The following is a 14223-nucleotide window of genomic DNA, read 5'->3' on the forward strand; positions in this document are numbered from 1 at the left end:
AATGTTTGTGTGTGCTTCAAAATTTAAAACTACAGGTAGTCCTTGACTTAAAATCACAACTGAGCCCAAAATTTCTGTTGCTAAGCAAAACATTCGTTAAGTGAGTTTTGCCCCGTTTTACGACCTTTCTTGCCAAGTTGTTGGGTGAATCGCTGCTGCTCTTAAATTAGTGACACAGTTGTTAAATGAATCTGGCTTCCCCATTAACCTGGTTTGTCAGAAGTTCGCAAAAGTGGATCACATGACCCCGGGATGCTACAACCATGGTAAATATGAAGCAGTTGCCAAAAGTCTGAATTTTTGTCATGGGATCACGGGGATGCTGCAACAGTCGTAACTGTGAAAAACGGCCATAAGTCAGTTTTTTTTCAGTGCCGTTGTAATTTCGAACAGTCCCTAAATGAAGGGTTGTAAGTGGAGGACTTCCTGCAGGGTAACCCCTGTGAAGAAGAGAGCATGGTTGCCTTCAAATTGCAGCCTGCAATTCTGCAGCCAAACCAGGAGGAAATCCGCTTCTCCGCTGCTCTGCCATTGGCCCCCTTTCCCTTGAATTCTCCCCTCTGGATAGCCCTCACTGCCTGCAACGGTGGGGAATATCTGTAGCTCGGGTGTAGGCTGAGTTCGGTGAAGGTTCGTTCGAAGCACTAGCTGCCCTTCTAACGCTTTCTTCCTGCTGTTTTCCATTACAGAGAGCTGAACGCGAAGACTCCCTTGAAGTTTGTGCACACGTCTTTCCACGGGGTGGGGCACGACTACGTGCAGCTGGCTTTCCAGGCCTTTGGCTTCCAGCCCCCCATTCCAGTCCCCGAACAAAAAGATCCGGATCCAGATTTTTCCACGGTCAAATGTCCCAATCCCGAAGAAGGAGAATCGGTGTTGGTAGGTGTTTGTGGTGCTTCTATGGGCCACAGGAAGGGGAGCGGCGGCCTTCTCCAAATCGATCGGGATCAACACTCTGATCGGCTCTTTTGAATGGTGACCACAAATGTTTTTCCAGGAACTGTCTTTGCGGCTGGCGGAGAAAGAGGGCGCGCGAGTGGTCGTGGCTACGGATCCTGATGCGGACAGGCTAGCGGTGGCCGAACAACAGGAAAAGTGAGTGGCTGGAGGTTCCAGTGGCTTGGCTTTGCCGTAACTCCTTCTTCTTCTTAGCCAAGAGCGTCAACCCCCCCAGGAGAAGCTGGCTTGGCTGCTCTCCGTGAACCTGTCTGAAAGTAACATTTATTTATTTAATTTATATGCCGTCCATCTCACTATCCAGAGTGACTCTGGGTAGCTTATAGTGGCAAATAAATGTTATAATCAATCAAATAAATATAGGTAGTCCTTGACTTCGACCTCAACCATTTGTTTAGTGACTGTTTTAAGTTACAGCATCACTGAAAAAAATTACTTATGAACGTTTTCACACTTAAGACGCTTGGAAACTGGCTCATATTTATGACGGTTGCAGTGTCCTGGGGTCATGTGATCACCTTTTATGACCTTCAGACTGGCAAAGTCAATGGGGAAGCCAGATTTGCTGAATGACCGCATGATTCACTTAACAACTGTGGCAAGAAAGGTCATAAAATGGGGCAAATCTCACTTAACAACTGTCTCACTTAGCAACAGAAATTTTGGGCTCAATTGTCTTAAGTCAAGGACTGCCTGTACTAAGCACTTTTAACAATTTTAATGGCTGGCAGATTGCAGTATTTTCCACACACATCTTGTCTTTAAAGATTTCAGATCTTAACAAAAAGAACCAATGTAAATTTTAGGATTTTTTCCCCCAGTTCTGATTCTGCATATAGATTTGAAGAATTTCGAAAGCTGCCTGCCCCCAAATATCTTTATCCAGTTCTTAAAATGTTCATTGTCAAAAATACCGTTAACAAGCTTTAAAACTTTAGAATTTTCTTATTTCCAGTTTGATGAGGCTAATTCTGTGCGATCTCCTAGAGCAGAAGTGGGGAACCGTGGCCCCTTTATGACTTGTGGACTTCAACTCCCAGAATTCCTGAGCCAGCCATGCTTAGAATTCCATGCTGGCTCAGGAATTCTGGGAGTTGAAATCCACAAGTCATAAAGGGGCCATCCTTCCTCGCCCCCGTCCCAGAGGAAAGAACTGTGAACATTGCTATTTAGACCTCAGTTTGCAAAGATTTTTAGATGTCTGTGCACCAAATTTTATACAGATTATGTATTATAGCAATAGCATTTAGGCTTATATACCACCCCATAGTGCTTTACAGCACTCTCTGGGCGGTTTACAGTGTAAGCATTATTTGCATCTTGTTCCCAGCAATCTGTGTCCTCATTTTACCAACCATGGAAGGATGGACGGCTGAGTCAGCCTTGAGCTCGTCAGGATCAAACTCTTGGCTGTGAGCAGAGTTTTCTTGCAATACTTCATTCCAACCTCTGCTCCACCAGAACTCCCTTCTCCAATGTTTATTCCCCAGTAATTGATTGATAACAGAATAACAGAGTTGGAAGGCCCCTTGGAGGTCTTCTAGTCCAACCCCTTACTCAAGCCGGAGACCCTATACCATTTCAGTCAAATGGCTGTCTAGTCTTTTTTAAAAACCTTCAGTGTTGGAGCATTCAAAGCTTCTGGAGGCAAGTTGTTCCGTTTATTAATTGTTCTAACTGTCAGGAAATTTCTCCTTAGTTCTAAATTGCTTCTCTCCTTGATTAGTTCCCACCCATTGCTTCTTGTCCTGCCCTCAGGAGCTTTGGAGAATAAAAAATTAAAACTTTAATGATTGTTTCATAATCTAACTATTTTATTATAAATATTCAGATAAATTTGGATTAGCAACATGATTGTCAGTACTGCAGGCTTGTTGGAGCTTTGTCAAACAAGCTATATATCCCATAATGCTTATTTACATATAATACTGAAGATAAAAATCACAGCGGCTGGTGATCTAAGGAACAAAACCAGACATGCTTTATGGCTCAGTGCAGGTGGAATCAGTACAACTATTGTTCCAGTTCTTCATTTTCCAAACATTTCTTTATTCGTTAAGTCCTAATTCTGCACTTACATGTTCTTTGTGGAACACCGTACACCTTGTTCTGACTACCCTTAATCTCATTTCCAATACTAACATGCCAGAATTTGCTGTGAACACGTTTTGGACCCATTTCTACCTTTAATACAACAGTGCTTGTTTTTATTAAGCTCTCCAAATCCTTAGTGATCCTTTAAGAATTGTTAGTTGCCCTTTGTTGTGCGTTAGACAAGTGCCAAGAGCCCTCCCAGCCTATGAAGTGACGTTTGTCCCAGAATGGTTGTGTTCAAACAATTTCTTAAACTAGATTGAATAATGTTGGTGCACAACATGCTAAGCCTGGTTAACGTTAACCCTGTTTGTTGTTTCATGACATGTTACAAAGAGCTCGCTTGAGAAATTGCCACCCGTGGTTCCAGGAAACGGGTTAATTTAGAACAGGTGGCCCTCAACATAACAACCATCTTTTCAAAATTACAATGGCCCTGAAAAAAATGATTTACAACCGGTCCTCGTAGTTACAACTGTCACCCAAGGTCATGTGATCAAAGTTCGGCACTTGACAACTCGGTCACATGCTTGCCATAGGCAAAAACGCATACTCAATGAAAGCTGAATTCGCTTAATGACCATGTGATTCACTTAATGCCTGCAGTGATTCCCTTAACAATCGTGTCAGAAAAAGTCATAAAATCGGGCGCAGCTCACTTAACCACCTTGTGAATAGAGTAGAAATAGAATAGAATAGAATAGAAAATTAGAATAGAATAGAATAGAAGAATAGAATATGAATTAAGAATAGAATAGAATAGAATAGAATAGAATAGAATAGAATAGAATAGAATAGAATAGAATAGAATAGAATAGAATAATAGAATTCTTTATTGGCCAAGTGTGATTGGACACACAAGGAATTTGTCTTTGGTGCATAGGCTCTCAGTGTACATAAAAGAAAAGATACATTCATCAAGAATCATAAGGTACAACACTTAATGATAGTCATAGGGAACAAATAAGCAATCAGGAAACAATATCAATATAAATCGTAAGGATACAAGTAACAAAGTTACAGTCATGCAGTCATAAGTGGGAGGAGATGGGTGATAGGAAGGATGAGAAGATTAATAGTCATGCAGACTTAGTTTGACAGTGTTGAGGGAATTATTTGTTTGGCAGAGTGATGGCGTTGGGGAAAAAACTGTCCTTGTGTCTAGTTGTTCTGGTGTGCAGTGCTCTATAGCGTCGTTTTGAGGGTAGGAGTTGAAACACTTTATGTCCAGGATGCGAGGGGTCTGTAGATATTTTCCCAGCCCTCTTTTTGACTCGTGCAGTAGACAGGTCCTCCATGGAAGGCAGGTTGGTAGCAATGGTTTTTTCTGCAGTTCTAATTATCCTCTGAAGTCTGTGTCTGTCTTGTTTGGTTGCAGAGCCAAACCAGGCAGCTATAACCACTTTAACAATGGAAATTCAGGTCCTGATTCTGGTCTTAAGTCGAGGACTACCCCTAACCTGGTTAAGCCTTTAATCTTGTCTCATTTTTTCCCCCTCAGCGGCCGCTGGAAAGTCTTCACTGGCAATGAGCTGGCCGCCTTGTTTGGCTGGTGGATGTTCACTTGTTGGAAGGAAAATTGTCCCAAGGAAGCCGATGTGAAGAACGTTTACATGTTGGCCACCACCGTCTCCTCCAAAATTCTGCGGGCCATCGCTCTCAAGGAAGGATTTAATTTTGAAGTGAGTACTCCAGGGGCCTCCTCTTTGGTGCCATGGTCCAGGTGGTCTCGGGCCTCCAGGAGGAAGTCTTGAGATGTTTTGAGGAGGAGGGTCACTCAGTCATGATTGCTGGTCATCCTTATGAACACGGGTTTCCTCCTGCGCTGGTTTCAAATAGAGGTTTTTTTCAAGTCTCGTTTTTTTTGTGCCTGGAGAATATCTGCCTGTGAGCAGGCACTGGCCACGCCTGCTGTGAGTCCTCAGAAGATCAGCTGCCATGGATTCTGGCCCTCAAACCCCAGAAGATTCCGACCCAAGTTCAGTTTTGTATGCAGACAGGTAGTCCTCAACTTACAACCGTTTGCTTAATGACTGTTCAAAGTCACTGTGGCACTGAAAAAAGTGTCTGACTGTGTTTCACCCATGACCCCATCGTCACATGACCAGAGGCTTGGCAACTGGGTCGTATTTATGACGGTTGCTTTTACCTGGGATCACGTGGTCCGATCCCCCCCTTTTTGGGACCTCGTGACCAACAAAGTCCATAGGGAAGCCAGATTCACTTAACAACCATGTTACTAACTTAACAACTGCACCGATTCACTTAACAACGGTGGCAAGAAAGATCGTAAAAGGGGGCCAAGCTCTTTTAACAGCTGCCTCGTTTAGCAATGCAAATTTTGGGCTCAATTGTGGTTGTAAGTCGAAGACTAGCCCTGTTTATTTGGAGGGAGGAGGCCTGGCTGAACAGAGGTTTAAGGTTGCATATAAATTTGATAAATACAGGTGGGTCGTCCTGGACTTATAACAGTTCATGTAGTGACTGCTCAAAGTTATGACACTGAAAAAAAGGGACTAATGACTGTTTTCACACTTATGACAGCATCCCTGTGGCCAAATGATCAAAATTCAGACGCTCAGCAATTGTCTTATATATTTACGAAAGGTTGCCGTGTCCTGGGGTGGGGGAGTCACGTGATCCCCTTTTGCGATCTTTCGAGAAGCAAAATCCATGGGGGAGCCAGATTCACTTAACAACCATGTGACTAACGTAACCACTGCAATGATACATTTAACAACTGCCAGCCAAGAAAGGTCGCAAAATGGGGTAAAGTTCACTTAACAACCATCTTGCTTAGCAACAGAAGTTTCGGGCAAGGTCTCGTGGACCGCATCCCTCGGTGAAATCTGCTCGCAGCTGAGAGTGAGCCACCGCTGCGCTTCTTCTGAAAGAAGCATCTCTTTGTCTCATTTCAGGAGACCCTCCCTGGCTTCAAATGGATCGGCAGCAGGGTGAAGGACCTAGTGGACAGCGGCAAAGAAGTCCTTTTTGCCTTTGAAGAATCTATCGGTAAGCCTTGGCCAGCTGTGGCGTCCTCCTCATCCAGAAATAAAGGGATTTCTGCTGGTATTTTTTATTCCCAAACTAGAACCTTTCATTTATTTAGTCAATAAATTGTCAGGGTTCCAAGTAATACACCCATAGCAAACAGAACTCCGAAGTAAACAGGTTCCTCAAAGAACAGGTTTATTGGACGTATCATATTGGCACAGACTGGTGAAAAACGACTCTAAAGGTTCCCGCGGTTTTCCCCTAATTAAAAGTAAAAGTTCTCCAAACAATCAGTCACATGGTCCAATCAAGGTGCCATCCGGTTGCTTGGAAACTTCACTCCTCCTCTGGTCAGCCGCCTGTGGGAATGAATGTCCTTGGTTCTCAGGGGAAACTATTTTGCTTTGGCTACAAAACCCCAACTCTCTCTATTCTCCCCTCCCTCTCCCCCATCACCATTGTGGCCACACTGAAGCCTCCAAGATGGCCAATTCAGTCAGGTCAGCTTCAGAGTTGACATGAATATGTTCTCGTGAAAGCTCAGTGACGCCTAGGGATATATTTCATCTAAAAATTATTCCATCTCGGCAGAATTCTTGGAAAAGTCTGTCTCTTTTCATTTTGTTCCTGGTTTGGGATGAGGGTGACATCTCAGCCAGAAAGCATGGAAATGCAGGGTTATAGCTGATTTATTATTTATTCGATTTCTATAGCTGCTCATCTCGGCAAACGACTCTGGAGTTATCAGTAAAAATCTGTCAGGGCTGCCATCCTGCTACGCCATGGGGCGGGGGGGGGGAATGGCAGGGTGAGATAAGGAGAGAGTCAGCCGTGGTGGCGCAGTAGATAGAGTGCAGAACTGTAGGCCACTGCTGGCTGTCTGCAATTTGGCAGATCGAATCTCACCAGACTCGGTTGACTCGGTCTTCCATCCTTCCGAGGTGGGTAAAATGAGCATTGTTGGAGGCAGTATGCTGACTCTGTAAACCTCTTAGAGAGGGCTGGAAAGCACTGTAAAGTGGTATCTGTGTCTAAGGGCTATTGCTATCATGCCATCCCATGAGAGCCGCTGGCTGTTCCAAGGTCACACGAAGGAATGCAGAACCATCCAGCCTGAAAAAACAGGGAATGTTACCCAAACAATTTGTTAGCATCTAATTGGGCACTCGTTGATAAACGGGGTGGGGGATGGATGAGAAGAAGGGAAAAATTAACCCTATACTTTGGCCGCGAAAACCTCTGATCCAACTTTGCTTCTTCTCTAACCAACTTGGCGTTAGTGAAGTATACTTTTGGCTAACTATGGGGCCGAGAGTCTTTCTTTTTCTAACTGGCCAAGTTGGGACGGCTGATAAAAATCAGTAAAAAAATAAAACCCATGGAAATGATCCTAGAATTCTGCTATTCCTCTTGGTTTTTTTTTTAAGCCACTGGTCATTGAGGCGGTTTGATTTTTCAAGCTTGAGTGCTGCTATAATCTACAAACTGCTGTCCTTTGAACGGGATATGTTTGTTTCTCAGGCTTCATGTGCGGCACGTCCGTGCTGGACAAAGATGGCGTCAGCGCTGCCGTGGTCATAGCAGAAATGGCTGCCTGGCTGGACACCACGGGCCAAAGGCTGGCCCATCAGCTAACGGAGATCTATAAAACGTAAGTCCTTGGCTGCCTTGGATTCAAGAAGTGCAAACGGCAGCAGAGGTAACCTTTTTTAAATTCCACAGCTGGAACTGATGTTCACACAGGCACGCTGTCAGCCTCTATGATGCTTGCTTGCTTTCGGCTGCCATTGTTAACAGGAGGGGGGAGGCATTGCTGGTATTTGGGAGGAGGGGGGTAAATGAGCTGGTGGAGATGTCTCGAAAAAGGGAGGAAAATTCTCACTGTCTTCATAGCAGCTGCAGAGAGAGCTGATAGCTGTCAAGGTCAACCGTTCCGGCATACCGGATAGATGGGGCCGTCTGAAGAAGTACCCCACATGATACCTTGGGGAGATGTGGATTGGACACTCAACCTGGGTCCTTGGGGGGAGGGATTTGGGGGATGCTTTCAATATGTAATTTGCACGCCTATTCCCTCAGACTTTGCTTTTCCTTCGTTGCATTCAGTTCATACTCAGTAAAAGTACCTTTCTCTACAAACATGGAGTTGGGGTTTTTCTTTCTTGAGTTTTGAACGGAGGCACACCTGACATACGCTGCTGTTCTTTGGCAGCTGCCACAGAGATTCTGTCTAGAGGGGATGCCTCTCTGCCGCCCCTCCTCCCCCCCCCCCCCCCGGCTGTCCCTGCTCAGGATAGACCCAGCTTGGAATAGATCCAAAGTCCCAAAGGTGCTTTCTTCCAAAGGGACAACCATGACCTGAGGATCTCCATAGACGATAGATCCAAAATGTTTTCTTTTAGTCAATTCTGCCTTGTCTTCTCACAGGTATGGCTACCACATTTCAAAAACCTCCTACTTCCTGTGTTACGATCCCCCTACAATCAAAAGGATATTTGAAAGGCTCCGAAACTTCGATATGCCTGATTCTTATCCGACCTCTTGTGGGACTTACGGTATTCTTCATGTCCGGGATGTCACCACAGGCTATGACAGCAGCCAGCTGAAGAAAAAATCGGTCAGTCGTTTCCCTCTTTTGGTTCAGGGTGACCGAAGCTCTGTAGTTTTGGTTACTTCTGGAAGGTTTAGTTTCTTCTTTGAAACAAGCTCTTTCATAACTTCGTTTTGTTTTTACAGATGCTCTAGAGAAGTGCTTTCTGTTTTATTCAATGTATATAGGTAGTCTTCCACTTAACGACCTTTTGAAGATACAGCATGACCCACTTAACAACGGCAGTGATTTGCTTACCAATGGTGGCAAATTGCATTGCAAACCAGAGGGATATGTGCCTAAGCTTATATCCTTTGAAACGCACAAGTCACCTATCGTCCTGTTGCAAAAATTAACATATGCAAATCCCAGACACAGTTAGTCCTTGAGTTTGGGCTGTAATGGAGCCTGCCCATTACAGTTGTAAGTCATGATGGTCATAAAGTGGGTTTTATGACCTTTTTTGTGGTGGGCATTAAGCAAATGCTTAATTAAGCGACCATGGGATGCAGCAAACAGCCGTAAAGGCAGGCTGGCTACCGAGCACCTGAAGTGAGGTCACAAGGGGAGCCTCACCATTTGAAGCTCAAATCTGGGTCATTAAGTACCTGCATATAGGTCTGTTTTAACTTTGAGAGTCGCTGGTCTTAAGTTGAGGACTACCTGTAAACTTTACTAGGGCTTACTAGGACTACCAGGGTTAAGCCTCTGAAGTTCCCTAGAATAGTATGCAATGCAGAGCATAGTAACTAATTTTTACTTCCTTTTTATCTTGCACTTTAAGTACACAAAGCATCCTACTGAAATGGACAGCCTGTTTGTTCTACTGTTTAATGCCCCAACCTAAAGACCAGGAGAGTGTGAGTTTTAGTCCTGTCTTAGGCATGAAAGCCAGCTGGGTGACCTGGGGCCTATCACCAGGAGACTGTGAATTCTAGTCCTGCCTTAGGCACAAAAGCTGGTTGTGTGACTTTGGTTCAACCACCAGGAGACTGAATTCTAGTCCTGGAGTAGGCAAAATGCCAGCTGGGTGATTTTGTGCCAGTCGCCAAGAGATGGTGAGTTCTAGTTCCAGGTTAGGCATGAAAGCCGGCGGGGTGACTTTGAGCCAGTCACCAGGGGAGTGTGAGTTTTAGTCCTGCCTTAGGCGTGAAAGACAGCTGGGTCCAGCTCATCTCATTGAGTGGTTGTTGTGGGGAAAATAGGAGGAGGAAGGTGTGATGGCCACATCCAGTTCAGATTCTGTGCAAAGCCACGATCGGATCAATACTTCTTTAGAGAGGGGTTGTGATTTCTGGTGCTTTTCCTGTTGTGTCAGGTGTTGCCCGTGAGCAAAAACAGCCAGATGATCACCTTCACCTTTCAAAATGGCTGCGTGGCCACTCTCCGGACCAGTGGAACCGAACCAAAGATTAAATACTACGCCGAGATGTGTGCGCCGCCAGGCCAGAGGTGGGGAAACTCTTTCCTGTAAACCAAGCCTGATTCCTGGAAGGCTTTAGCCAAGTTGGGGGGGGGGGAGGGGTAGAGGGAAGAGGAAATGGCCTTGAAGGACAGGAGGAAGTTCCACCCCCAAAGCAGTGGCCAGATAAACAGGGCTTGAGCCTTGCCTTGGAAAGTAACTTGAATAAGAGAAGCCTTTCCCTAGTTCACGTAGAAGTAAAAGTGAAGTAAAGGTGGGGGTGGAAGCCCACTCAGACGTGCAAGATGCTGTTGCTATAGCTTTACAAAAAAAGTAGTCCTCTATGACCTCTATGGTTTCTCAGTCTAGACTTCCTTGTAAGGTGATGACCGTTATTTCTGATTTTGGAAGGACTTCCTCTTTGGATGCGCAAGGCAGGATATATTGCCTTTCCCCTCTCAGCTTCCCAGTATCCCAACAACAAGGTTATGGAGGGTGCTGCTGCAGTGGCAGAGGGGAAGCCTGTTGGCAACTGGAAGGGGTCTCTTCCTCCTCCTCTTCCTCTTCCTCTTCCTCCTCCCCCCCCAAACCCCACTCCCTTCTAGCACCAATGAGGTTACCTAGTTGGGTAATAAAACACCTGCAAGGAAACAGCCAGGCTGAGAGATCACCAAGCACTCCACAGTTCAACTCTGAGCTACAAACGTTGCTTTCTATTGAAGAGAATATCCTGTATTCTTTTCTGCTGCCCAGCTGACAGCCCTCTCTCCCCTAGCTTGACTTTGCCAAGACTTTGGGGGTGAGGAGCAGCAGGTGGGTTGCCTGTGGGTTTGGGGCTTTAGAATGAACCTTCCTATTTTGATGGTTTCCAACTCTTGTCTTCCTTGCTCTTTAGCGATGTCGCCTTTTTGGAAGAGGACCTCACGAAGCTCATCGGAGCCCTCGTGGAGCACTTTCTGGAGCCCAGCAAGAACCAACTCACCTGGCGCTGTGTGTAGCAGCCAACACCCCCCACCCCATCCCTCCCTCCGGCCTTGGCTGTCGTCGACGTAATTCCTTGCACTGTGTCCTGCGGAATTCAGGAACCAAGAGGAAAGCCTCCTCTCCTCTCCTTGCATTCATTTCATAGGTGTCTGTGAGTGTTTGCTGCGTGGGGTGTCTGTGTCCCTTAGCCAGCATCCCGGAGCAGTAACATTTTGTCAGCTTAGTGTACCAAGTAGTTAAACTGCTTTGAAGCTGGCCAGAGATGCCCTCAAAGAGAGTCAGAACCTGTGGGAAGGGTCTCTGGCATCAGCTCCTGGTGTTCCCCCTCCCCCTTCCCCTCCCCCTCCCCACAGCACAGGTCAGCTGTCTAAATTCTTTGCTCTACAAAGGTCCTTCCGGAGTTCGGAAACGACTAGATTGCAAAAGAATAATTGTGTTAAGCCTGAAAAAAAGGTTCTGCTTCTACATCGTTAGCTAGAATATCGGTATTATCTTTACTGTGTTATCAAGTCTTAATTTTTCCAAGGTTTTTTTTTTTTTGTTTGTTTTTTAGCTCATGCTGTGGTATTCAGTAGTCCTAGGGATTCCAGCTGTTTTTCAATCTCCTTAGATCGTCTTTGCTGGGTGGCGTTTTCACCCCTGACAATTTTGCTTCTTGACATCAACTGAGCCGTTAAACCAGTCAAGATGAGCTAAGTCAGCTGAGGTTTTGGTCTTTCCTTCCATGCTTTTCTGCAAGTTAAGTTGAGCTGGACTCAGGTGGATCCCAACTATTTTAGAATAGCTGATAGGGGCTGTGTCAGATTTACGTCTGAACACCCTGCTTACGAAAAAGCAAATTTTTCACTTAAGTCTCATCGTGCACAGAGACTCCCTTAATTTGCAAACATAATCAGTCCTATTTAAACTGTAGAGGTTGGAAGAGAGCCTGTTAATGACTTGCCAGAACAAAGGAAGTTTATCGATGCTGTGAGGAAGGTTACATCTCTCTCCAACTATTTATATTAACAAGTGCTGGCTTGCAAGGTTGAACTTCAGAGAGTAAACATGGTACACCACTGTTTCTGCAACCTTGTCCGCTTGAAGACGGGTGGACCTCAACTCCCAGAAGCTATGCTGGCTGGGGGATTCTGGGAGTTGAAGTCCACCCTTCTTCCAGTGGCCAAGGCTGAGAATCACAGTTGTAAGACAATCTTGGTGCTCAGAAGTTAACATTTTTCAAGCAAAGGGATCTCCTTGGAATATTTTGGCTTGACTAAGATATCCCAGGAAAATGCAGTAGGGTGGAAAATTTTGCATCCAATTGTGTATTAGCCTGCCTCTTCCCAATTTCCAAATGCCATGTTGGCTAGGAGGCCTGTAAATTGAAGTCTCTCCAGGATATCAAATTAGGAAGATGCATTAGGTAAATTATGGAATATACCCAGTTTGGTGCATTTTTCCATCCTCTGTGCTAAGCTGTAGCCTGGGACATCCATGGAAAGCAGGATGAGAAAAACTGGCAGAGTTGGCTTCACCGCAGAGCAGAATCTTTGGCATGGATCGTTGAACCCTCAGCTGCTTTCCTCCATGTAGCTGCGTGGAACCTCTGGCCGTCTAGGGGGCAGAAATCCGGGGGTGGGTGGAGACGACTAGCAAACACGCAGGATGCTTCCGGTCCCCTTCCTGCCTGGAAGAGAATTGAGGGAGGGTGTAGCTTTGGTGTAAGGTCAAATTGGAAGCACAGAAGTCCGATGCAGCTGCCAGGGCTACACGGAAGAATGAATCTATACATGGATTCTACAGCATTCATTGCCATACTCGTTTCTAGCTTCCAGGCAGATAATCTCAAGAATTATCATTTATTTAATTTTAGGAAAATGGAAAAATTGGGTCTAAACGACGCCCGAGGGGGCTGTTGTGTAACTGTATGAAAATTCATGCAGTCACAGGGACGAAGCGAAGCCTTTTGCACACTGCAGGGATTTTGAAGAACTATCTGTACAGATTTAAGCTTCCATTGATACAACCTAGAGCCAGATTTATTGCCTTTCTGGGATAAATTATTTCTTCTTTGAAATGGGAAGTGTTAACTCTAGGTCATTCACTCCATGGGCTTTACAGGCATTTCCAAAGTTTGAAGCTGTGCAATAGATGTTCTTGATATATTTTGTCTTCAATTTACATGCAATATTTATTTATTTATTTCGCTTTTATTTAAAGCTTTAAGTACCTTCCAGGTTTTCTATACTTTTGAGTGACCGATACCAAATGCTGGTTTTTTTTTAAAAAAATACGCTATTGTTTTTCTTTTTGTTTTCTGTATATTTGCAAGTGCTCCTATTCTAGTGAAGAAAGCCTAATTTATGTGGTGGAAACCTTCCCGGAAACTGTGGATAAAATATGCTTGCTTGAGATCTATAGCCTGATTTAAAATGCCATCAGAAAACAAGAGGAAGGCGAACACAATACTTTTGAGACTTTTTTTCTGCACTTTGTTCTAATTTTGGCAAAGAACAACCTTGCTTTGGAACAAACAAACACGAAAGAACAAAATCGTTTCTCCTTAGTTGGCATGCGGTCTTTGGAAATGTCTCCTAGGGACAGAAGACGATTAAAATTTCCCACTTCATATAATGGAGAACTTATTTAACAACTCACAAATAAAAAAAAAAACCACCCATCAAAATTTCCCAGTTCATATAATACAGACGTTAGATAAGGAATCTCTACTGGAGTAGGCTGTGTGATAATGCCCTTTTGTGGGTGAGGAAGGGTGTGTGGTGGATGCTCTTAAGGAAGTGCCCCACAAAACAGCATAATTTTATGTGTTCATACAGTGAGAATTGACTGTCTTCGTTTTTTAAAGTTTTGCATACATTTTCTTTCCTTTTTGTTTTGCACTGTTAAGGGAATGTTTTAGCTCAGGGGTGTCCAACCTTGGCTGGCTGGCTGGGGAACTCTGGGAGTTGAAGTCCACAAGTCCTGAAGTTGCCAGGGTTGGACATCCCTTGTTCTAGCTTACAAAATTCTCTGGCATGCTTCCAGCTGGTCTCCACGGGATGAAGATGCAGCCTTTGAAAACAATGTGGGCACGAGAGACAAAAATTGGGACAATATTAGCTTTGTTCCGCTTTAAGTGGAAAGAACGCCTGTTGTCCAGCAATTATCTTAATGGTCTTCCTTCCCTCAACTCTGTCGTAAAGTCGGTGGCAGCCACTCT

At 44.8% G+C, this 14223-nt stretch overlaps 1 protein-coding gene across 2 annotated transcripts in view; it reads left to right on the forward strand.

Annotated features, from left to right (window-relative positions):
- PGM2L1 (phosphoglucomutase 2 like 1) overlaps window positions 1-13415 on the forward strand; it is a 34486-nt gene extending 21071 nt beyond the window's left edge. For both annotated transcript variants that reach the window (XM_060682720.2, XM_087895703.1), the window contains 8 exons: window positions 690-879; window positions 998-1095; window positions 4553-4733; window positions 5970-6063; window positions 7567-7696; window positions 8473-8662; window positions 9954-10087; window positions 10933-13415. In XM_060682720.2, the coding sequence (XP_060538703.1) occupies window positions 690-879; window positions 998-1095; window positions 4553-4733; window positions 5970-6063; window positions 7567-7696; window positions 8473-8662; window positions 9954-10087; window positions 10933-11035 (1120 nt within the window). In that variant the 3' untranslated portion in view covers window positions 11036-13415. The remainder of the gene's footprint in view (window positions 1-689; window positions 880-997; window positions 1096-4552; window positions 4734-5969; window positions 6064-7566; window positions 7697-8472; window positions 8663-9953; window positions 10088-10932) is intronic.
- Window positions 13416-14223: the final 808 nt, after the last annotated feature.

Source organism: Pantherophis guttatus, chromosome 5 (assembly GCF_059756535.1).
Source record: "Pantherophis guttatus breed Tessera chromosome 5, ASM5975653v1, whole genome shotgun sequence".
Classification (NCBI taxonomy): Eukaryota; Metazoa; Chordata; class Lepidosauria; order Squamata; family Colubridae; genus Pantherophis; species Pantherophis guttatus.